General features: G+C 35.0%; 1 protein-coding gene across 2 annotated transcripts in view; it reads left to right on the forward strand.

Moving 5' to 3' along the window:
• LOC150092420 (ubiquitin carboxyl-terminal hydrolase 20-like) overlaps positions 1-26,664 on the forward strand; it is a 416,458-nt gene that overhangs the window by 150,121 nt on the left and 239,673 nt on the right. For both annotated transcript variants that reach the window (XM_090415144.1, XM_090415145.1), the window contains exon 9: positions 25,349-25,518. In XM_090415144.1, coding sequence (XP_090271270.1) covers positions 25,349-25,518 — 170 coding nt within the window. The remainder of the gene's footprint in view (positions 1-25,348; positions 25,519-26,664) is intronic.

Raw genomic sequence — 26,664 nt, forward strand, 5'->3', positions numbered from 1 at the left:
TATATTAACCTATACGTTTTCACTTCCCAGTGTAGCATGAATGTTTGCAAAATCTTTTTTGTAATTGATGATTATTTATCACACCAGTGATGAAAATCATAATGAATTTTCTTTGACAGTCACACTCATGAAAGGTTGTAGGCCTATAATATCTTATTACCATGGGTAGGTAAAGAGTATTTGGGAGCTCTGCTCTAGAAACTGAACTTGATAAAAGCCACTGCAGGCCTTCGCCAAGCATTTTCTCTATTACTAGTTTACTTCTGTTCTTTAAATATTGAATGATTATGTTATATGTTCACATACAACATAGCCAGCTGTTTTGCAGATATATTTCCTGTTATTTTAATTCTTTCATGGATTTTGTTGTTTCATTATGTTTTAGATCCACATTGTACAGGGTGTATTAAGAAAAACAAAATTCTGTAATTTTATTTCCTAAATGGAGCAGCCAGAGCTACATTAGCCCTTCATCACACCAGTCATGAAAATCATCACTGCTGTGATGGTTTACAGAGATGATATCAGTTTGGCCAACTATTCCAAATTTGTCACATCAGTTATTCACTTCAGTTAAGGACTTGTGTCGAATTTATTTAAGAGCATAATATCATTTGCATACTGAGAGCTGAGATTAATATCTCCAATTTTGATATTCGATCTAATGCTACTTTCTTTCATAATGAGATCCACATAGATAATAAGAGTGGAAATATGGGTGCCCTTGTCTTACACCTGATTTAACATCAAACATCTTCTTTTAACTCTTTCAATTCTAACTTTTGACTTAAAACTCAAATGTACACTATTGCTTGATATAACATCACATTCACACACACACGCCAGGTGGCGCCTTTGAATAAACTACTCTAAACTTGTGCTCACACATTTTATCGTCATTGTAAGTGTTTTTCATTGAAATTAATCATTAACTGTAATCTTAACAGCAGGTATTAAGGAGGCAATTACTCATGGACAACCTTTAAGTACTCTTAGTGCATTAAATCAGCTATCTTTCCAGTTAAAAATCAGCCACGTGTAAGCCCCCACTATGCCAACCGTATGAAGCAAAGATGTTGGCAACGAAAGCCAATGATGAATGAGTACCACTTGTCTCACCAGCACAGTGTCGTCGATCGCCAACAAACCCACAAAGTGCCCCAGCTGTAAAACTGGTGTTACAATTTAAAAAAAAAAACTGTATATATATATTCTGTTAGTTCTGTTGCCACTGGCTGCATGATTTCTATGCAAAAATAGATGAATCGGTATACAAGCTATTTATCAACCTCAACTAGCCCTTTTTCTGTTCACTGTGCCTCCCTTCTGTAAAACAACTCCTGAACTTAGAAACACGAGCAGTGGAAGCTAACCTCGAGCTAATTGACGACCAGTGCTGCAATTCAAATTAACCCTTGCCAGTGAATGAATTCCGCGATCTAATTGCATCAATGTTAGATGACTCAGTGGAGGCCAAAAACAAAAAATTTAATTCCAGAAACTTACAACAACTATCTCTAATCCAGAGTATTTTAATAATAAGGTGCGACACCTTCTGGCTACTCGTATATGGAAATATGACTAATGTGTTACTTCAACCTTGGTATCACCTCTGGGTCTGGCACCCACTGATGAGACCTCAGTAATGCATTATATAATGTATAATGCATTATACATGTCCATAAGGAGATGTTCTTTGCATTATTGGGATACTAAGACAAGTGATGTGAAGCCATTAGCCTCTATGTATGAGCTGTTCTGTCCTGAAAACACTTCGTGTGCAAACTTGTTTGCACACGAAGTGTTTTCAGCACTTTATTTAAGTGTAAGTTCTGTCCTGAAAACACGAAGTGTTTTCAGGACAGAACTTACACTTAGATAAAGGATTAAACTGTGAATATAATTTCTTGGCATCTTTAATTTGTACCATCGTTTGGTCTGTCTTAGGACTTCTGTAGTTGGATTGCAGCTGTCTGACTAGACACACACTGTGTGTGATGGTGGATGGTTCCTCATCCTCTCACCATTCAACTAATGCCGGGGGTTCCACAAGGTTTTGTCCTCTCACCAACCCTCTTCCTGCTATATATCAGAACCTACTTCAGTTGACCTCCAGTCTAATGCACAGTTTTGCAGATGACAGCACATTGCACTCCCTTTCATTTGATAAACCTTACTATACATAACTCACCTCAACCTACAGAACATCAACCACTACTGCCCTCAATTCTGATCTACAAGCCATCCTCCATTGGGGTTCAGATAACCTTGTCAATTTCAATGCTAATAAAACCCAGTTCTGTCTTATTTCTTATAAAAAAAAAATAACCATTTTTTCCCAGTATTGTTTTAAATTTCCAGACAATTTGAGATTTCTTTTCTTTTCTTGGAATTACCCTGACATCAGGCCTCTCCTGACTTGATGTCAGAAGAGGCTTGAACACATCACAACCATTGCATCTCAGCTTCAAAAAAAAACAACAACAACAAAAAAAAAACTAGGATTTCTCTTTCACTCAAGATGTTACTTCACCCCTGAACAGCTGTTAACCTTATACAAATCACAAATCTTTCCAGCTGTTGTATACTGCTCTGACATACAAAGGAGAGCAATTAGACTTATTAATGACTTATCTTTTACCAACTCGCTCTTCCCGCTTTTGCACAGAAGTTTGGTTTCTGCAATATTTATATTCTACAAATATTGGGTTGTTGCAAATGAAATAGCTGATTTTAAGGACGATTAAAAAAGAAGAAGAACACCTGTTTAATCAAAGTAATCTCCAACAGCATCAATGCATTGTTGCCAACGTGTGGCAAGGTCATTTATACCACATTTGTAAAAATCAGTGTCTCTGAAAGTGATGAAGTCCTCCACTGCCCGATAAATTTTTGTGTTGTTGGCAAAGCATTTCTTGAACAAAAAATGGCTCAAGTGCTGGAAAAAATGGTAATCTGTTGAGGAAATGTCGTGAGAGTATGGAGGATGAGGCACAATTTCGTATTTCAAATTATTGATTTGCTGTATGGTTTACACTGCGGTATGTGGTCGGGCGTTATCCTGAAGCAATAGGACTGCATGTCTATTCACAAGTGCTGGTTGCTTAAAGCACAATTTGTCATGCATTTGCCGCATATCTGTACAATATCGAGCTGCATTTATCATTTTGCCTCAAGGAAGGAACGAGTAGTGAATAATGCAAGCAGACGTCCACCATACAGTAAACAACATCTTCATTGGATGCAGAAGTGCCTTTGGAGTCCTTCCTGGAGCGTCGTTCACTCCCAACCACTGCAACAAACGTGTACGATTGTCGTAGAATATCCACTTCTCATCCACAGTCACAATTCGTTGCAGGAACCTTTCTTCTTTACTTCCTAAGAGAAAAGTGCACACTTCCAAACGCCGTGCTTTGTTTTCATCAGTGAGTTCATGAGGCACCCACTTGTCGAGCTTCCTTACTTTTGTTATTATTGCCAAGTGCCATGAAACAGTTGAGAAGTGTACATTTAGTGTCTGGGCGATCTCTCGTACAGTTTGTCGTGGATCTGATTCGATTAAATCCTTTAATTCATTCTAATCAATGGAGGAAGGCCACGGAGTTCGTTTTGTTGCCTCAAATCTCCTGAGCAAAATTTTGCAAACCAGTGGCAACTGGATCTCTCATTAGTTGTTCCTCCACCGAATGCTTTATTGATGTTATTTACTGCAGCTGCTGCAGAATTTGCCAATTTGAACTTGTAAAGGTATAGCAACCTTAATTGACTGGGTTCCATGATTGACTTGATGGCAGTAGTATTCAATGTTTAATGCTCATTGAGCGAAACAAATGCTACAATTACATCACCCACGTGTGATGCTGTCACATGACATAAAAAATTTGTATATACCTCAGCGCTTGCTTTCTTCAGCAACCAGTAGAAACCTGACAGTCATTCAACGGCCATTTCATTTGCAACAACCCAATATTTCCATGGAAGATGTTCATCTGAAATAGCATCAATAATTCCCCACTTAGTGCTAAGCTCGTCGGAACACATGCAGCTGCTTCTTAACATCCTTTCACAGTGCACCTTGAAACAAACAGAACAAGCTTCTTTTCCTCTTTCTTCCTTCATCCTTGCAACTGCTGTATCATGGGACAGTCTTTTCCTGTTGTGTTTCTGAAGGAATACAATACACAGTCTTTTAAATCAAATGCAAATAAGTTCTTCCTTTCCCAACCCATTTACCCATATTATGGTGTGAATGTACTATAAGTTGATCAACCAATGTCTCATGTATGGGCTCAAAAAAATAAAAAAGTAATAAAAAACAGTTATAGCTTTTTGAACAGCTTTTCTCTTCGGATCTTGTTATTTGCCTTTTCCAGATCTGACAGACTTAAATACAAATCCTTGTTATATTCCTGACTTTTGTGTTCTTACTCTTCCTTACTCAGCTATTTGTGTTCAAGCAATGCTCTGATCTTGACACCCCTATTTGGCCTAAATCAAACTTCTTCTTTTTCTCCAAGTTTCTCTGCATAGAACAGTGCTATGAGACCTCTACTCCAATTATCCAGAATTCTACTGTTTGAGTAGGCCTTCTGAATTATGCAGTGCAGCCACTGAAAAACTCTTATACCTCCATATTTGAGCATCATCTAGTGAATATCATCTATTTCATCTGTCTTTCCATATTCAGGTTTTTGATAGCTTTTTCTACCTGTTCTTTACTCTTGATTGCATTCATCTTGATGTTTTACCACTGTTCCATCATTTCTTGTTTCAATTTGCAGCCTTTCAAAGTAATTACTGAGACATCTCAAATGTGTCTTCAGTTTTCATGTCTCCTTTGTCATCTCCTATTAAGCTACTCTTTATTCTATAAGAGCATTTTAACAGTTGCCTCCAGAAGATTTTGCCACCTTCTTCATATTTATCCTTTGTCTTTTACCTTTGTCTTTTATACCAATTTAATACCAATGTCTTTTACCTTTTATTCAGCTTCTTTCATGCATTGCAATGCTTTCTTACATTTTTCTCTGTATTTTCTCAAATCATCTGCTGACTTATTTGCTAAGAACTTTCAGTAAATTTTCTTCTTTCATGGCTGCCTCTTTAGTCCACCATGGAGTTGTGATTTTTTTGCTGTTGCAGAGACCTTCATGACCTGCCACCCTGGCTGAATCAGTGTTTTCCTCAAAGCCTTCCAATTAGTATCTGAGTCTTGGGTCTTGTTTTCAAACTTTCATGTTTTTTCTTGAACAACATTTGCATCTTTGAGTTTGCTGTCTACCTCTGAAAGCTACTTGACTTTTTTTTTTTTTTAAATCTTTCTTATACGCTTTTCTTTGCAGTAATGATAATCACTTTTATCCTGTTCAAAATTAAATGGTGATCCCTTCCTATTTCAGATCTCCTGTATAGTTGTATGTCCTGAGCCAGCATTGAGGATATTGCTGTCAGCAGTAACATAGTCAGTGAGACTTTCTTATTTCTTGTATCATCCAACATGGTGTTAGTAATGGTTGTCCATTTCCTGAACAGAAATCCAGCAGGTACTTACCATTATTACTAGCTTTATTCTTTGATCCAAATTTTCCCAAATCGTTTCTGTATGTTTGGTAAGTTTAAATTTTTCAGGAAACGACCACGTATACTAAAATATTAATTAAAAAACTTTAATCAATACCCTTCAATATTTTGGCAGTGTTACATTGCCATCTTCTGGGAACATAAAACTATGATATGTGCATGCAGACACTAACAAGGAGGAAATGAGGCTGAAGAAGGCAACTGGCATTGGTCCTAGAGTCCTAAAGGTGCCCCCTAGCAGGCTAAATTGGGTTGTCTTGGCTGATGTTCTTAGGATGCATACTTGCCAAATTTGGGGTTTCATGCACCCAAATTTGTTGAGGTTAGGGAAGTATTTTAGAGCTGAGGTTGATTCCAAGAATAATCTTTCACATTTATATTTGCTGCAGTGTAGTAAAGTGGCTTTCTTCCAGCGTATTCTGTGGTGGTATCTAGTGCATGATCTGCAAGTCCTGAATGGCTATGTTGGTGAAACCGGATGTGGTCTTTGTATTTGGATATCTTGATATTAGCTGTCCTGCCTGTTTTGCCGTAGTAGGACAGTACAACTGCAAGGGACCTGGTATATGCCTGCCAGTAGGTCTAGGGGAAGTGGATAAGGGATGCCAATTTCTTATACGGTTTGTAACAGGAAGTCAGATCATATTTTTTTAGGATTTTTGTTAGCTTTTCATACATGCCCCGGATATAAGGAATGGTGATAGATTTAGTGATAAGATATCCAAACACAAAGACCACATCCAGTTTCACCATGAAGGGGAAAGGGGGGTTGTTAACTGGTTTTAATATTTTCTAGATTTTTTGGGGGTTGTAGGCATTGGCTAAGAAGGTGTTAAGGATATGGTTAAGTTCTGAACAGATTTATTTATCCCTGTTATATAAGGTTTTTATAATCCCATATTGTTGTGGGGGGCGAGATTGCTGGCGAATGTATGGGTTGGTTTTCTCTAAATAGAGAAAGCCAGGGATCCATCAGGCTGGCATATAATCAGAGTGTCTAGGAAAGGGAGACCGTTGTTTTCCTCTTTTCCCATGGTGTACTGGATTCTGGGATGTTTGATTGTTTAAGTGTGTTAAGAAGTTGTGGAGTGTATCTAGGCCATGTGGCCAAATAGTGAACACATCATCCACATAGTGTAGCCAAACAATGGGTTTATGTGGGACAGAGTTTAAAGCTTTTTTCTTCAAATGTCTCCATAAAGAAGTTGGCCAGGGATGGAGAGAGAGTGGAGAACCCATGGCTGGTCCCCTCTATCTGTTTGTAGAATTTTCCATGCCAAACGAAATAGCCTGGGTTCATGGTAGACTGAAACAGGGCTGTGAGATATTGGGAGGAAATTTGGCTTGGATGAGGTCTAAGGTATCTTTGAGTGGGACATTTGTGAACAAGGAGGAGACATCAAAACTGACCATTATGTCAGTGTGTTGGAGTGAGAGGGTTTTCTATGCTGGCCTTAAAGTGGGCTGAGTTTTTTTGTGTGTGATGGTGTGTTGCCAGTATAATGTGTGAGCACTTTGGCTAAATGTTTGGCTAATTTGTATGTGGTTGAATCAACGCCATCCACAATGGGACGTAATGGCACGGTATGTGCCATTACGTTCTATAACATTGCTGAAATATTGGAAGGTATTGATTAAAGTTTTTTAATTAATATTTTAGTATATGTTGTTATTTCCTGAAAAATTGAAAGTCACGTATAACCAATGTATAAGTTTATCTACAAGAATGTGTGGTAAGAATGCATAAGAACAGGTTTAAAATCAGATTGTGCTTCAAGTTACATAATACTTATTTTGGATTTTATATCATTAATTTACAACTTACAGATATAATAAATCTGATTTGTATATTGCATTGAGTTGCAGTACAAGTTAGGCTGCACATTGTTCACACTATGAACTTATAAATATGCTAAAACAGTTTACAAGACACTGTGGTAATGTGGAAATGATTGCTGATGCAGCTCACTCATCAAGAGTATTTTGCATTTTAACATTAATCTATATTAATCTTCTTCTTCTTCTTCTTCTTCTACGCGTTATTCCCGCTTCCTATGCAGGGTCCGCGTGTTACTTTAGATGCGACTTCTTGTTAGTACTACTCCCAACCGACCCGTCGCCTGGTCTGCCGCTGGGGGGGGGGGATATATTTTTGACTGTAGAGGCGTATGTTCAGGGGGCCGGTTTGCCTGTTTGCGGGATGAAAAACGCCAGATAAACTGGCGGAAAAAACCCTACTGACCGCGCCCAAGACCGGCTAACTTGGCTATGCCTGAGGAAGATCCTCAAATTCCTCACGTCTACAACGGGAATCGAACCTGGGACACTCCTTCCCCAGACATATGGTTGTGAAGCGCAAAGCTACTAGGCTAACCGTGCGTTATTAATCTATATTAATGAAAATGGAAAATAAATCTGCTATAGTATTTATATGAATAATGCATTAAGAATGAATGTGTCTTCAATCATAAAATACAACATAACATGGAGGAAAATCAATAGACGAAAATTTTACATCATAATTAATAGAAAAATTGCACAACTCAAAAAAAAAAATGAAAGTATATTAACATCAGGTATAGGTAGTGATTATAAATCTAAAAAAGTTATCACCCAGTAAATCAGGACACAATGTATGGTGGTGGGGATATAGAATAGAATTATTTTAGGATGAACGAAACTTATAGCAAAGAGCATTATTATATAAATCAGAAACAATAAAAGACAAAAACATATAATAGAAGAAAAATGAAAGATATTATACATATACACAATTTTCACAACATTTTGATATTCTCCAGGTTTCTGCTCCATATAGCAGCGTTCATGATACACACCATTTCGACAGCGTGAATTTCCCTTGAGGTCAGGATGTTTTTCATGCTAATGAAAGTTATCTAGCAATTTCTATCCATCTTAATATATTCTTATTGCACTTTCCATTCTCTGGAATTAATTGACCCAAATATATATAACTCTCTACTTGATCTAAAGTATTTCCTATGATCTTAATATTTATATTGGGTATTTCCCTTTTTTTCTTGTTACCAGCATTGTTTTGGTTTTTTAAACTTGAAATTGTCTATATTTTTCACTTAGTTTCAGCATCTCTTCTAGTAGGCTTTGAAGATCTTTTTTATTTTCAGCCAGCAGTACCATATCGTCTGCATATCTTAAGTTATATTTCTGCTTCCTATGCTGACTCCTTTAAATTCTGCTAATTGCTGGAAGTTATTTTCGGTATAGAGGTTAAATAATATAGGAGAAAGAACTCAGCCTTGTTTGACACCCTTCTTTACTAGATATATTTTTCTGAGGAGAAACTGCCTCAATATTTTTATTGAGGCAGTTTGCTCCCAATTTAGATTTATCAGTAATCTGGTATCTTTACCGTCTATTCCTAATTTTTTTATTCATCCTATTAGTTGTTCATGATCTATATTGTCAAAGGCTTTTGTACTCAGTAAAACATAAGTAGACTTCTTTTTGCTTCTCCAGATGTCTTTCTATAATAGTTCTAGCATTGAAGAGTCCTTCTGTAGTACCTCCATTTTCCTGAAAACCAGATTGTGTCTCATTAATTTTCAGTTTGATTATGTTTATTTCTTTCTAGGATGATATATAACATAACTTTTGCTATCTGATTGATTGTTCTGTATTCTTCGCATTTGATTGTCTTAGATTTTTTAGGTATTGGTGGGAATGTCGATTGCTTAAAATCTTTCTGTAGGTATCAGTTTTGTATATTTTGTTAAATATTCAGTCAGTGATCTTATAGCCTTATCATTTAAAGCCTTTAGACATTCTACCATAATTCCATCCATTCCTGGAGCTTTTCCTGGTTTTTCAATATCCTAATGGCATTTGTTACTTCCCAGGTAAGAATAGTAGGCCTCCAAATTTTCTTGCAACGGCTTATCTATTCTATCATGATTGTAGAGTTCCTTTGAATACTCTACCCATCTATCCCTTATTTTGTCTTTCTCCATTAGGATGTTTCCACCCGCATCATCAATGCAACGAGAGCCTACCCTTTTCCAAAATTTGTTAGTTAGGTCCCTAACTTTATCATGAAATTCTCTGGTTTTCTGTTTTTTGTCCAAAAGTTAAATTTACTTGCATTTGTTGCTGAACCATAATTTTTTGTTGTCCTACATTCTTTTGTGATCTTTTTGTTAAGTATTGTATTCAGGATGATTTTTGTTTCTTTCTTTCCTCCCTCATTTTCAGTATCTTGTCATTCATCCAGGGTTTACTCATCTTCTTCTCAAATTCAGGAATTTGAGAAGAAGTTATGCCCTCTTTAAATTTCTGCCATCTATCCTCATTCTCATCTTTAAGGTAAGGATACTTGGTGAAATCAAGAACATTAACAGCAGTGGATTGTGGCAGTTCCTTTAACTACCAGAAAAATACTAGTTGACTACAAAAAGAGTATAACAATATTTCAAAAAAAAAAAATCAACAACAGATGCAATATATCAGCCTTGTGGCTGAGTAGGTAGTGTATCTTCTTTTCAATCAACAGCTTGCATTGTAGTTCAAATCCAGCCATGGGCATGGATGTTTGTGAGTATCTTTAGGATACTACCTCCCTGCTTAATTAGAAGCCTGAAGTAGCTTGAAAAGGTTCCATGTTTGTCTCTAAAGCAGGGTTTCCAGATGTGTAAAAAATAAATAAAAATTTATAAAATTAATAAAAAAAAAAAACCTATTGTTACTGGGAACCACATAAAAAAAAAGTAACAGGAAAATTGGGAGACCATACCAAACCAATTTATGTGTTTAATACATTTAGCTAAACCATTTAATGCAGCTAACATAACCGAATTAAAAATTTTTAAAAAAATTCAAAAATTTCAGAACTAATTAAGAATATATTATATATATAGGTAACTTCTATGACAAACAGAGAACAAGGGCAAATTAAAGAAATAGAATAACCAAAGGAATTAGACAAGATGACTTAGACTCATTGCACAATCAGTTTTGATTGTGCTCATTTTTATTGATATTATTAATTCTTCAACTGCTGGGGTAGTATTTAATGAAATTTGGTATTTATCATTGCTGTTAATTTGTTATTTCAGTTTTGGTTTCAATTTGATAATTTATTGTAACAAAAATAAAACAAATTTATTTTATTCCTTATCAACTCCCCTCCATGCACACACACACACACACACATGCATGTTAAAGGTTACAAATTTATATTACAACAGTGCTGTCCATGAAACCCAATGAATACAACCTCCAGCTTTTCAAGTAATGCAATGTGTCTCTTGAATAGCTGGAGGTTGTATTGATTGCGGGTAAAGGGAGACAGTATTGTGAAGACTGTTTCAAAGAGTAAAAGTAAATGAAATGAAGAAAGAAGGTGAGAAATTGGTTCAAAAAGTTTGGAGTCAAACTTTCTATGAATATTGTCCATTGTTGCTTGCTTACATGATTGGAGGAAAGCAGATAAAGTGGTGGCCAGCCAAATTGACCAGTGCCCATGAAATTACGTTCATGTGGACATTTTGGGTACTTGTCCCAAATGTGAGAACAATGCTGAGGTAATTCAGATTTGGGATTTATAAAGAGTTGTGCAGGAATTAAGTAGTGGATTTGAATGATTTTGTGGAAGATGTGATGTGTGTATGCTAGGATAGTCTAGATATAAAACTCAGTCCAAGAAGAGAACCTCAACTTGTCTGAAGATTAAGAACATTATCAGAAGTAGTAGGAGTAAAGAAAGATCTTTCTTTTAAGAAATAATACAAGATTGTGTTTTGATAACATTGAAATATACTAGATGTTATCTTCACCCAAGTCGAAAATGGTGAGAAGACAAGTGTTTAAGATAATGGTTATGGAACGTATTGAAGCTCAGATCATTTGATTACTACCAAGTTTCTTGAAGAGTTTAGTGTGATCATCAAAACTGTGGATTGAATTTTAGTTGCATGAAGGAAAGTCATTAATATACAGAAGGAAGAGCCCTAAGATTAGTGAGGAAGTCTGCTATGTAGAGAGAGAGAGAGAGAGAGAGCAGCAGAAGCAGTATTCGTGATCACTAATTAACTGATTTCCAGGTTTTGAAGAAGCTAGATGTTAATGACCTTTTCCATTACTTTTGAAGGTACTGAGATGTAGGCAATTGATCACTAGTTTGATGGCTGACTTATTTACTGTTATATCCTGTACATAAAACAAAAATGGATTGAATTAAACTTGGGATAATAAAGATTTCATCTGGTATTAAGCCTTCTGAAAGAAACAAGTAAATCAAAAATTTGTTGTATTCTTATTACTGAAGTATATACCTGCTTGACAGTTCCTTTGAATAATCTTTGTCACATATAGTCATGTGTCACAAAAACAAGGGAAATATTAAAATTAGAAAATTTTACTCTGGTCAGCATGGTTAGCCTAGTGGCTGTGTGCTTCACAACCATATGCCTGGGGAAGGAATGTCCTAGGTTCGATTCCCATCAGAAACGTGAGGAGCTCAAGGATCTTCCTCAGCCTAGCCAAGTTAGCCGGTATTGGACAGCAGGGTCCCCCCCCCTCAGTTTATCCTGGAGGTTTTCATCCCGCAAAGCAGGTAAACCTGCTTTGAGAACTCAATACTACAGAGTGTTGACTACTTTATCCTGTGAACGGTTTGAGGTCCGATGATTAATAAACCCTCGACACCACAAGGTAAAAGAGGGTAAAAAGATGAGATGAGAATTTTACTCTGAACAATTTAATCCTGTAACATATATAAAGAGTTATATGAATCCAATAAACCTAATGCTTAATTTGATGCCATTATTAATTGTCTATATAAAACACAGGACATTATTTTATTCAACTTGTCTTAGATTGACTGATAAGACTTCCTTTCCCAATTATAATTCTTTTTTTTTTTTGCAAACCAGTTTATCAGCAAAAAGTTCTGTCTTTAATTCCAATGAAAGAATTATAAATGATAATTCACATTTTAATGTAGTAATTTCCAGTGTTAAGACAGTCATTAGTTGACTAATCAGTTAATTGCATCAAACTAGATGCTGACAACACCTACTTTTGGAGTCGAGGTGTTTGAATCTTTAAGTGTGTATTTAGCTTTTTAGCAGGTGGATAGATGGCATGCCTATGTTAGTGTATCCAGGAAGTAATTGTTTTGATTTTCATTCTCCGAAATTAACTGCATATATTGCTATTTGTTTAAGTTGTTCAAAATATTCATAGTTTTGGAGACCAATATATCGTAGCCAGTCTGTAGGTTTTAAAGGGATGGAATCTAGAACACACACAGTGTTCAAAGTTTAGATATAAAAGTGATTTTGTGAGGGGGGGCAAGGGCTTAGTATCATCTCTTATATTATATATACAATATATTATTTATTTTTTCTTTTTTTGAAGATATTTTTTGATATTCTTTTAAATCATCATCATCATCCATATCAAAGATTTAGGCCTAGCATGGCTTGTTCCGGCCTTAGAAGTCATCGTTTAAGAGGACGTCCTGGTTTTCTTTTTCCTAATGGCTTGTATTTTAAGGCTTGTTTTGGTAATCTTTCTGTTTTCATTCTTTGAACGTGTTCCATCCATTTATGTTTATATTTTTTAATTTTTTCTGTTACTGGTTCTTGGTTTAATTCTTTCATAATTTCTTCGTTTCTTTTATGATCAAATAGGGTATACTTTGCAGTTTTTCTCATAAACTTCATTTCTGCTGTTGTTAATCTTTGTCTTTTTGTTTTATTGTCCAGATTTTGCTTCCATACATTAAGACTAGTAGGGCTAATGTATTGTATGCTATTAGTCTGGTTTGTTTTTGAACTACGTTTGGTTTAAATATAGAGTTAATTACACCTGTTATTTTTAAATATTTTGCAATTTTTACATTTATATCTTTTTCATTTTCATATGTGATCTTACATCCTAGGTAGTTAAATGAATTCACCTGTTCTAAGATCTTGTTATCTATTACTATTTTAGTTCTTGCTGGATCTTGTCCTTTAAAGGCCATAGTTTTTGATTTTTCTGTTGATATTATCATACCATAATCTTTGGATATCTCATTTAGATCTAAAATAGCTTTCTGTAGTTTATCTTCAGAATTTGTAATTATTATTTGGTTGTCGGCAAAGAGGAGAGTGTTTAAGTTTACTGTAGAAGAAAGTTTAATTCCTTGATGTAAATTTTTATTCCATTTTATTTTTATTATTTCATTTAAGTAGATATTAAAAAGAGTTGCTGAGAGGGGAAATCCCTGTCGGGCCCCTTGGTTTATCTCTCTCGTGTATGATAGCTCGTGATTTAATCTTATTTGTATTTGATTATTTTCATATATACTTGTGATAGCTTTTAGGATATTATTTGGTATTTGTCTTTCTTTTAATATGTTAAATAATATGTTTCTTTTAACTTTGTCAAATGCTTTTTCAAAGTCAATAAATGCAATAAGTGTTTCTAAATTGTATTCTCTTCTTTTCTCTATTATTTATTTTAGGCAAAAGGCCGGGTCTATGCATGATCGTCCTTTTCTAAATCCATTCTGTACTTCTAAAATAAAGTTTTCGGAATATTTCATTAGTTTGCTATTTAAGATTCTGCTATATATTTTGTAACAGGAATTTAGTATACTCTATAGTTTTTAGAGTTATCTCTATTACTTTTTTTAAAGATAGGAATCACAATTGCTTTTTTCATTCTATTGGGGGGGGGGGGATACCAGTTTAATAAATTTTATTTAAAAATAATAAGAGTCTTTCTTTGAATCTAGTTCCTGCATATTTATATAGTTCTGAACCTAGTTTATCTTCTCCAGGTGATTTTCCGTTTCTTGTTTCTTTCAGGCTGATTTCTAATTCTTCTTTAGTTATTTCCTTTTCATTTTCGTGAATTGTTTGCCAATTGTCTTTTTTAAAATATTTGTCTATCCACAATTCTGTGTAGTAATTTAGAAATTCTTCTAATTTCAATTCAGTGTTTGATTTTATGTTTTCTTTGGTATCTGCATTTAAGTGTTTCAAAATTTTATATACATTGGGTCTTATTTTATATAAATAATGTTCTAAATTAGAAACAATTTGTTCCATGATTCTCTGTATCTTTTTCTGGCTTCTCTTTTAGCTATGGCTCTTATTCTTTTATATTCTATTTCATCTTCTAATCTTTTACTGCTTAACCATTTGTGATAGGTTTCTTTTTGATTATTTCTTTCATTGTATCATCCCGAATCTTCAGTTTTTTCCTTTTATTGAATTTTTTGGTCTTTCCTAAGCTTTCATTTGCTGCTGCATTTAGTATCTTTTTTTATAAAGCCATTCTATTTCTATTTCTTCATTTTGTTTTATTTTGTCTAGATATTGGTTAATTCTTTGTTCATATAGCCATTGTATATTTGTGTCATTCAATAGTCTAGTTTTATAAACAAATGTTTCAATTTTTCTTTCTGTTCTTGTTACTTGTAGCCATTTAGGTGGTAATCGTAATTTTATTTTAACAAGGAAGTGGTCACTGCTTATTTCATATCCTCTGTGAACTCTAACATCTAGTGAAAATTTGGATGTCTTTTCATTTAGTATAAAGTAATCTAATATTGATTTCCATCCTTTTGCTGCCCAAGTATATTTATGTATGTCTTTATGTTTATAGAAGGAATTCATTATTTTTAGGTTATTATAAACTACAATGTCAATCATTTTTTTTACCATTCTTGTTTAGAGTATGTTCTCCATGTATTCCTATATTATTATTAATTTTCGTGTTTCCAATTCTTGCATTTAAGTCTCCTGCTAAAATTATGTAATCCTTTTTATTTATTTTATTATATATGTTTTGTAGCTGATTATAAAAATCAACATTATCCTGTTCTCTTCCTTCTTTTGGGGCATATAAACCAATTATTGTTAAATAGCCTCTATCTATTTTTATTCTAGCTTCTATTATTCTTTCATTCCATAATTATAATGTTTTAACTGTTTTGAAAGGGAGTTATGAATCCAAATCATGACTCCTGCTTGTGCTCTTTGGTCTCTGTCAACTCCACTGTATATCACTTTAAAATTTTCAGTTCTCATGGTTCCTTTTAATTTCTTTTTTGTTTTAGTGATTACTGCTATTTTAAAATTTGTTTCATTTAATAATTGGTCTAATTCTATTTCTTTATATGCTATTCCTCTTACATTCCAGTTTGCTATGTGTATTATATTTTGTCGTTTCCATTTTTGTTTTACCTTTTCCATTCCAGGGTCGTTTCCTATAGATCCAATCCGATTATCTTTTTCTGTCAGCTTACTAGTAGAATTATGTTCTCCATGTCAGGGGACTAGCCTGATGATGGAATAGTTCAGTGATAGGGCTGCTACCTTAAGGCTTCTGAACTAGCCTTCTTCCGAATTTAAACCCATAGGACGAATAGGGTATATTGAAGGGGGAAAGAGTAGATTATAGAGGAATTATAGTAAGATTTATAGAGAGGACATAGTTGTAAGGCCAGAAATGAAAAGACCCCATGGCCCTTGAGTACTCTAATAGCATAGGGGTCATAAAATAAGAAGAGTTGGCTGATATGGCCTTATAGGAAAGATTAAAGTAAGTGGATCATCCTCAAAGTAGTAGAAGGAGAGGATAGATCCAGCTAGGGGGTCCAATGGAGTGCCGCTTCCCTTACAATCAAGATGATTGGCCCTGTCGGCCCACGAGTCCTTATTCAGTATATTCGGACCATCCCACCAAATACGCACGCATGCGCACACACACATGGTGGTCTCCCCTATCCGCCACCCAGGGGACGCACTCTCTAGGGGTTAAAGGGTCCCCCGAGAGTTCTTTTAAATATATTCTTTAAATATTCTTTTAAAAAGGGAAAGTGTGGTGGTGGTGGTGGAGTACTGCTTATGATAAGGGACAACCTATGTCCTCTAAGAGTGGAGGCTTTGGAAGGCTGTGACACTAATGATTTTGAAAACATATGGTGTGAGGTAGAGGTGGGCAAGACAGGATATTTAGTGGGGTATTGCTACAGACCAAGGAGCACAGAGGGCTGGGACCAGGAGATGTTGAGACAGTTGAGTGTGGCAAGTGCAAGAAGGATTGTTATGGGAGATTTTAACTACAGCAGTATAGATTGGGGAAAGGAAGATGCATGTAGCAATAAGGGAATGGAATTTCTAGAATTCTTGAGGAACAAATGTCTTAGGCCATGTAACAGAGGGAACAAGAGGTTCAAGAGTTTTGGATTTGGTTATTGCATCAGAAATGGTATTTCACCAAGAGTTTTGAGAGAATGTGCTTAGGAACTGACAGTGCCCTTGACCTGGCTTTTCAATGAATGGCTGGCTGCAGGAGAGGTGCCCATGGAATGGAAGGACGGTTAAGATAGTGCCATTGCATAAGGGCGGTAGCAGACTGGTTTCTAATTATTGGCCAGTTTGTGTGTCATCAGTAGTTAGTAAGCTCTTGGAGAAAGTAGTGAGGGACCATATACAGCATTGGGCAGATGAGGGTAATGTTATCATTGAGAGTCAACTTGGATTTGTGAAGAGGCGCTCTTGTTTTAGCAATATGCTAGCCTTTTATGATAAAGTTACAAGCGCATTAGATGAGGGAAAGGCATATACTGCCATTTTCCTAGACTTAATAAAGGCATTTGACAGGGTGCCACATGATAAGCTGATATTCAAGTTGCAGCACATGGGTGTCCAATCTGGATGTCAGATTGGTCAACTGGATTCAGGATTGGCTGTTCAATAGGTATCAGAGAGTTGTGTATGGTGGAGCAATAACAAAGAAGCAGAAGGTTACAAGTGGTGTTCCACAGGGCTCAGTGCTGGGACCAATATTGTTTAACCTTTATATCAATGACATTGTCCATGGATTGCAAGGGGATATTCAGTTGTTTGCAGATGATGATGCGAAGCTGGGAAGGGTTATTAGTAATAGTGAAGATGTGGTAGCCTTGCAAGAGGATTTGAATAAGCTAGGTAGATGGGCAAATTAATGGGGTTATCAATTTAATGCAGCAAAATGTAAGGTCTTGAGGTTTGGGATACATCGATGGGATGCTGCATACTCTATGGGAGGAGTTAAACTGCAGGAAGTAGGAGAGACAAGAGATCTGGGTTCGATGATTGATAGAAACCTGAAATTTAGGGGACTTATTGCAAAGGTAGTGATGGTAATGCAGAGGATTGCTGCAATAATGAGAAGGACACTGACCTGCAGAGATAAAATGGTTATCATTCTGTTGTATAAGACTCTGATCAGACCACACTTAGACTATTGTTCTGAGATCTGGTCCCCAGGATTTGAAGGGGATAAATTAATTGCGAAAAAGGGTACAAAGGCAGATAACAAAGATGGTGTTGGGACTGTACAATGTTAGTTATGAGGATCAGCTGAGGGAGTGTGGACTGCAGAGTTTGGTGGATAGAAGAAGGAGGGGTGATATGATTGAGACTTTTAAACTGCTGAGAGGTGGATACAGGGTTGACACTGGGGAATTATTTCGCTTGGTTGAACAGCGGGAAGGAGTCATGACAAGGGGCCATCCCTAGAAGTTACGAAAGGAAACTGTGAGAAAGAGGGTGAGGAGTAGTTTCTTTGCATGGAGGGTGGTTGAACCATGGAGTGGTGAGAGCGAGAACGGTCAATGCATTTAAGGAGTGGTATGATAGACGTGTTTCTTAGGAAGGACCTCCCACGATGAGTCTTTTGACTCCATGGAGGCCTGAATAATAATAATATACTTGTAATTGTGTTTTGAGTCAATACTGTTAAAAGGATAGAATGAGTGGCAGATGATATGAATGCCTTTGCCACATGACAAATCAGAAGAATTTTTAGTTCTTGATCTTATATGGCTTGTAAGAGGAGTTAGATCAGATAAATATTTGGAATGCAGTGGGATTTCCAGTTGAATCTGCTATAGGATACAGTTTACACTCACTTTGAACTCTGGCATTTTTGGAGCTCTTCTTCATTGATGTATTCTTAATTTCTGTTTGTTCTCTTTCTTCCTTCTTAATCATTTTCTCTCACACACATGAAAACAGGCATCAATATCTAGATGATAGTCATTTCATGTACTGATAAACTGGTTACGTTTTTGAATGTTTACTTATCATGTTATTGTTATACATTGATAATAAAAGACATTTGAAATATTTTGTGCTTTTAGTTTAATTTCATTATTAAACTAATTACTATTCCCAGTGTGATTTTTTTATATCAGTCCAACATGAGACGTACAGAACCTGTTGCACATTTGTACCATATTTGAGTAAGAGTTAACTGTGAAGGAATCGACCAAAATCTACTAATATTGTTTTTTGGATAGTTGGAGACTGTAGGTTTGATAAGGAAGGTTGTCCCAAAGAATACAACAAATGGAATGAAAAAGGTGCTGTGGTAGCTTGATGAGAAAGCATGCATTTCAGTGCATTTTTAGTTCATTTATTATTACTTTCATGTTTACATCCTTTTCCCCCCACCCATCCAGGCTTTTCAAAGAGCATAAGGCTGACCTTTAGAAATGTGTTTCTCCACATTCTTCACTTTCATTGACAATTTGAATTCTCACTCCTTTTTCCCATGTACATTTCTTTGAAGACAATCTCAGCAATAATGTCTTCTTTTCCTCCAGTGTTTTTGTAGGTTTTCATCTCGCCATCATTCCATTTTTTTCAGTTACCCACTTTCCTGCTACCGCCATGTTTTATTTCTTGTCTGTCATTCATTGTTTTTTGATGTTCCTCATTTTGCTCTTTATATGCATCCTGTTTTCACTCTTCTATTTGCCTCCTTTTCTTTTTCATGCCCAGCTTGTTCACACTTTCATCTGATAGCAGTCACCTCACTATGTATCATGTTTCTATCTATCACTGTTCCTTCAGTCACTTGGTACATCTATCATTTCCTTTTCTTGCAGGTATGAGCTTCACAGATATTGTATAATTTGATTTTTTAGAGAAAACTGTGTTAGCAGTACCCTTCATTGTTTTTGTGATGATCATGATATTTTCCGAGTAACGTATGTTTTGACATCTGACATTTCACTTTTCCATTGTATTCTTATATACCATATTTACTCGGATATAACTCTCACTTTTTTCCCTAAAATTAAAAAATTAATTTAGTAAAATAAAAGTTTAAAAATCATGGTGGGAGATATATGCAGGGATTTTCGGAAACTAAAGTTTTTCAGGAAAAAATTACATTGATGTTTATATTTAAATTCTCAGTATTCATTATAATTTATAATTGCTCACATTATTTAGAAAATGAATGCATTTAAATTATCAACATTATTTACTCGATTGGCCACTCACCTTCATCGCATAACATATTTGAATCTTTAGCGACAATGCTTCTGTAAATAAATTAAAACAAACAGTTTCATTATTGCTTGTCCTTTTATCATTTAGGAATCATAAGATTACCATGATTTATAAAAACTGGAAATGGGTGTGACTTACCAAGAATCTACTATTCACTACCGCTACTACTGGTCTCACATATGATTGGTGTGCTATTAACAAAAGATTGCACAACTCAACAACAAAGGCAGGCAGATGATTATCGAGTTGAAATCTTGATTCTATTCAACAAAATTCCAAAATATCTGAAACTGCCATAACATTCACTATCTATTTCTTAAAGTTTTTAACTTGTTTTCGTGTGTGAGGTATATGAAATTTTTTAATTTCTCTTTTCTTAAAGTAAAATTAGGGGTACGAGATATATGCGAGGACAAGTTATATTCGAGTAAATATGGTATGTGATCCTTTCTTCCATTAATTCATATTCTTATAATGTCACTGTGTAACATCATAAGAATTCACTCTGTTTCATTGTCACTTGTAATAACATATATTCCTAATATATTAGGAATTATTAGAATTTATGGAATAATGAAGAAATATAACATTTCTTTGAAGTTTTCATGTTTTCCTTTGGTAACTTAATGTATTCTAATCATATACAGAAGAATTACATTTTTGTTCTTTTATTCAAATTAGCCTATAGAAAAAACTATTCCATTCAAGAGCTCTATGAAAATTGTAATATTCATTGTTTGCTCTTTTCAGGTACTCTTTGCTACTTATTTATATTGAAATTTAGTTGTTGTTGTTGTGTTGTCCTTTGAAGAGTCTTAGATGTTTCCATGTGCTCCTTGAAATGCTTTGGCTATGTCAGTTATTTTGTTTGTATAGAGAATATATTAGGATCTATTTCTTGCAAGGCTAATGTAATTGCTGGACAGGTAAAGATGTGAGTGGGTGTCAGTTTGGTATTGGGGCAGTTGTTGCAGTTGTTATATGTTCTCGTATCATCTGTATTGATCCTCCTTCTTCTATAATGTCCTGTTCGTAGTCTTGCTATTGTGGTGAAGGTCTTTCTGTCAGTATTGACTTCGGGAATTTGATGTTGTATCACTGATTTCAGTGGAATTAGTTTAGCTTTTGCTAGTGCATTAGCATCAGCAAGAGTTATCATGTGAGTTCCTTGGTTGAGTTCTCTGGCCTCTTTTGCTAATTTATCAGCTACTTCATTGTGATCAATGCCTACATGAGCAGGAATCCATTAAAATGCAACTTTTCCCTAAACACTTTAGTTGATTCAAGAGTTTATGGGTGTCTTGTGTGAGCTTGGTATTGCCATTTTTGATTGCCTCCATAGCTGATCTGGAGTCACTGTAAATTATAATTCCCTCAGATTGTTGAGATGATGATAATTTTAAGTCGGCTTCAAATGCTTTATTTATTGCGTAAAGTTCGCTGGTAAAATTGGAAGCAGTTCTCCCAAATCCAACTTTTATCGAAAGTTTTTCACCTTTCTGGAATAGAAGGAGAACACCAGCGCCTCCATTAATCATATTGGTGTCTGACGATCCATCAGTATAACAAATAACTTGTTTGGAGGATGAAAGAAGGTTGATAGTATTTAGGCCTTTTTCTTTGAGCATTTCTTTTGATTCTTTTTTTGTACAGAGTTTGGTAAGGTTTAGATTTATGGAGGTATTTGGAGGTAAATCAAAATTTAGTCGCCAGTAAAATACACTTAGATTTAATATGCTAACATGTATTGGAATAAAATCTTTCGGTTTGTCTTGGTTTGCTTTGTTGTTAAACCCCTTAACGTACCACTTAAAAATCAGAAAGTGGTTGTTTTTCTGCCAATTTTTTGGGCAAGGGTGATTTGCTGAATCAAATTCATCATTATTTGATAAATAATGATGAATTTGTGCAAACGAAATAGCTGATAACGCCATTGGCAACTTTTCTCGGCTGAAAGGAAATAGGCACAAGATTGTCTAGAGTCTATATTCGGTTGTATTTATATGTGAAACCAAAATTCAAAATCAATTTTGGTGCAATAAACAAAAGATGTGTCACAGACGTCTTTGTATGTTAAGGGATTAATTTATATTTCACTGAAATGGAGAAATAAATACTTTTAATTACTTGATGGATCTCAACCATCCCTTTAGGGCATTTAGAATCCCCGTAATGAGGGGTTCATGATGCAGCCCTTGCTGCATCTCCTAAGGTCAAGAATTCATAACTGTAATCTGTGTGTGTTCACGGGGCTGGTTTGCCTGTTTTCGGGGACTAAAAACCCCCTACTTCCGTATGAAACTGGCTAACTCACCTTTCATTGAAAGAGACCAGATAAAGGTTCCTCATGTCACTGACAAGAATCGAGCCCAGGTCTTTCTGACTAAAGGGCTTCATCTATACTGACTGAGCTGTGGAGGCTCTTTAATTACTTACAATGTCATATTTCATATGAATAAAAAAAAAAAAAGGTAATAAAAATCTTCAGGTTTTCAAAAATAATAAAATTATTAAATTGAACTTTCACAAATACCCTTCCCTCAAGTGAGTTTCTGATGTATTGTGCCTGTGTAGCCCTGTAGAAATGGCATTTGCTTTTTAGCATTAGGCTGCCTAAAGGAAGGCTTATAAATATAATTCTAGTTGCTAAGTCCTTTCTTTTGCCGTTTCTCAAGTTAGTCGATCTCTGGCATTACCAGATAGGGCTTTTCTTCCCAGAAAGTTGGATTTTTAATCTCATAATAATGCAAGAAAATGTACCATGTAACTTGCTCTATTACAGGCAGTACTATGATTGTTAGGATGTAGGGCTATGAGATGGTTGCAGTCATCATACTCCCCTCTCCCCGTAGTCTAGTTCATTTATAGCTTGAGCTCACTGTCAGTGAATGGCTTGAAGGTTGAAGAGACTGGTTGTCACCTGCCTTCTAAAAGATAGTTAGGGTAATGTAGCTCTGGATATTTCCTTTAGGAAATTAAAAGACAGAGGATTTTTTTTTCTTTTCTTAATGCACTCAGTGCAATGTGGATTTGAAACATAGTGCAAAAACAAGACCAAGAAAGAATTACAGAAGATATATCTGCAAATCATCTGGCTGTGAACATAAACATAATCATGAAATATTTCAAGAACAGAAATTAACTAGTAATAGAGAAAATGCAAAATTGCTAACAAAGTAGGATGGAACATGTAAAGGAAAGATTCGTTTTAGAAATTAGACTTTACAATTGTGTTTTAAATACCTATTTTAATTTCCCAACATTTCGATCTTCATATTAAGGTCATCATCTGGAGTATATACAAATATACAAGGACAAGCTGAGTTACATTTCACTCAGTAAGCTAAAGAAACAATGATTTGATCACCGGTTATTCTACTGGCATGACCTCTAGTGAAAAAAAAAAAAATACAGATAAAATTAAAAATTAAATAATTATTTAGAAACGACATCAAAGCTAAATTCTATTTAAGATAACATGAGATAAACATTCTTTCATATAGCTAGATTGTTTCTTACAGTAACAATGATGTCCTATTTTTAACATGACATATTAGATTTAGGATTCTGGATTATCTACAGTCCTAGTTATAGTTAACTCTTAGGGAGAAAGGTTCCGTGGGTAGAATATGTGCCTTTCATATGCTTGGGATTTTTAGACAATCATTATTGTTCATGTTCATATTGGGGTGGTTGATAAGAATCTCACACGCTTCCTTAAATTTGCATTCATACCATGTTTTGGATTGTAAACAACTGGTGCTTTTCCAGTCAATTCTATGTCACGTGTTCAGGGCATGATCAGAAAGGCCAGCTTCACCATAGTTATTATATTTAATGTGTCGTTTATACTGGCCAATATATATACACGTGTATACACACCAATATATATGTGTCGTATAAACGACGCATACCGGCCAATATACACACATAAACTCCTACCACCACCCAACACAAAAACTAGATGTCATTAATACTCTAAAAAACAGGGCTTTGAAGATGAACAAGCCCTGAAAGACTAATTTAAAGTTATCAGCAATACTTTTCTAAAAAATGGTACAGTCAAAACACTATTAACAAAATTCTCTACAAGACCTCAGTAAAAAAAACAAAGATAAACCAGACTACAATAAAACTATAACCACTCCTCACATTAAAGGGACATCAGATAAAATAAACAGAATACTATCGAAATACAACCTCAAAGCCAGCTTTAAACCTCCTGCAAAATTCAAAAGCTTGCTCAACTCATCCAAAGACCCACTCCCTCCACTGGCCCACCCTGGAGCATACCGTATTTATTGCACCTGTAATCTACTATATATAGGGGAAACAGGATGCGCAATTCCTATCAGACAAAGGGAACATAAATGACACATTAAATATAATAACTATGGTGAAGCTGGCCTTTCTGATCATGCCCTGAACACTTGACATAGAATTGACTGGAAAAGCACCAGTTGTTTACATCGCACCAAAACATGGTATGAATGCAAATTTAAGGAAGCGTGTGAGATTCTTATCAACCACCCCGATCTGAACAATAATGATGGTCTAAAAATCCTAAGCATATGGAAGGCACATATTCTACCCATGAAACTCTTTCTCCCTGAAAGTTAACTATAAACAGGACTGTAGATAATCCAGAATCCTAAATCTAATATAACAGTTGTCATGTTAAAAATAGGACATCATTGTTATTGTAAGAAAACTATCTATATGAAAGAATGTTTCTCTCATGTTATCTTAAATAGAATTTAGCTTTGATGTAGTTTTTAATTAATCAATTAATTTTTAATTTTATTTTTAATTTTTTATTTTTTTTTACTAGAGGTCATGCCAGTAGAATAACTGGTGATCAAATCACCAGTTATTCTACTGGTGTGAAATGTATCTCAGCTTGTCCTTATATATTTGTATATACTCGAGTTGATGACCTTAATACAAAGGTCGAAACATCAGGAAACACCATGTTATAAATAGGTATTTATAACATGGTTGTAATAAAGTCCATAATTTCTAAAATGAATGCTGATCACCATGTAACACTAAAAGAAAGTTAAAGGAAAGATATTTAAGAAATAATACATGAATATAAACTCGCAGGAAAAAAGAAATAGAGGAACATAATTAAAAAACAAAACAAAAAAAAATTAACTTAGTGAGCAACAGGTTACCTGGCCTAATTTCATGAGAGTATAAGGAAGAAGAATAACTTCGTGGAGTACCAATAATTGTTTGTGATTTATGAACGGAATATATTATTGGTGGTGATGGACTAATCTTCCTTAATGATTAATGCTAACCATTATTGAATAAGTTTTATAGCACAATACCTTGTATCAAAACTTTTGCTTTGTTATATAAAATTTAAGTCAAAAGATTATTTAAATATTTAATTTTAAAAAACTTAAATTCATCTTATTTAGTTTAAGTTTTTATTTTAGTTGTCCACAACTAAAGAGACATTCCAGGATCTTTCTCTTCCTATTCCAAATAGAGACCATTTACATATGTTGCATGCATCACAAGGAAGTCAGCAGAAAGGAGCAGGGACATGTACAGATGTATATAGTCATCAAGGATGGCTGAGTTGGATGTTTGGTTGGATGCTGAGGTAAACAAGTTTAATTGTAGATTTTGAATATGAGGTCTTATAATGTTTTATATATTCTTATTTGAAATTGGATCTCTAAGATGGCTTTGTAATTGGATTATGCTGAACATGGAAAAGAAATAGATTTTCCCTATCTTATATAGATTCTTCACCAATATATTTATAAAGAATATTATATATTTGAACAAAATCATTAAAATATATATCACTAATATCATCAGAATTTCTGATAAACATATCAAGGGATGTACAGGATACTCTGATAATACAGGGGTGGTCTGAAAAGTTCTCGGCCTAACAATGAAAAAACGAATTTATAATTTCAAGATTATTTTTCAACATAATCTCCCTTAAGACTAATACATTTATTCAAATGATGATCCAGCGCCATTATCCAGTCCCTGTAGTGGTTCTCAGTAAGATCTGCAAAATACCCCTCGACAGCTGCAATCCCCTCTTCATTTGAAGAAAAACGCTCACCAGCAAGGAAGAGTTTTAGTTTTGGGAAGAGATAGAAATCAGAGGGAGCCAAATCTGGGGAATAGGGTGGATGTTCCAACAATTCATAGTGCAGATCCCATAATTTTCCCATTGTCAAAACACCTTTGTGGGCAGGTGCATTGTCCTGATTGAGAGATGATTTTTTTTTCCTTCTGCAAATCAGGTCTTTTCTTCTGGTCTGGTTAAAAGATTGGAATAATATTCCCCGATTATTGTTTTACACTTTTCAAGATAACTAATAAACAAAATGCCTTTAGCATCCCAAAACACTGATGCCATGACCTTTCTTGCTGATGGAACCGACTTTTCATCTTTGGTACTGAACAACTGGCTTCTGTCCACTGTTTTGACTGCTGTATGGATTTTGGTGTGTAATGGTGAGTCCAAGTCTCATCCATAGTAATAAATCGACGCACAAAATCAGTTTTATTCTTGTTAAAATGCTCCAAACACTGCTCAGAGATTTTCATGTGAGTGTGTTTTTGATCTGCTGTGAGCAATTGCAGCACCCATCTTGCACAAAGCTTTTTCATTTGCAATTCTTCATGCAAAATATATCTTACATGTTCTTTTGAAATGCCTATAGTCTCAGAAATTTCACACACTTTGACTCGCCAGTCATCCAATACCATATCGTGCACTTGA

The sequence above is a fragment of the Typopeltis vanoorti genome, chromosome 26, assembly GCF_054136105.1.
Source record: "Typopeltis vanoorti isolate ZY-2024b chromosome 26, IOZ_Tvanoo_1.0, whole genome shotgun sequence".
NCBI lineage: Eukaryota > Metazoa > Arthropoda > Arachnida > Uropygi > Thelyphonidae > Typopeltis > Typopeltis vanoorti.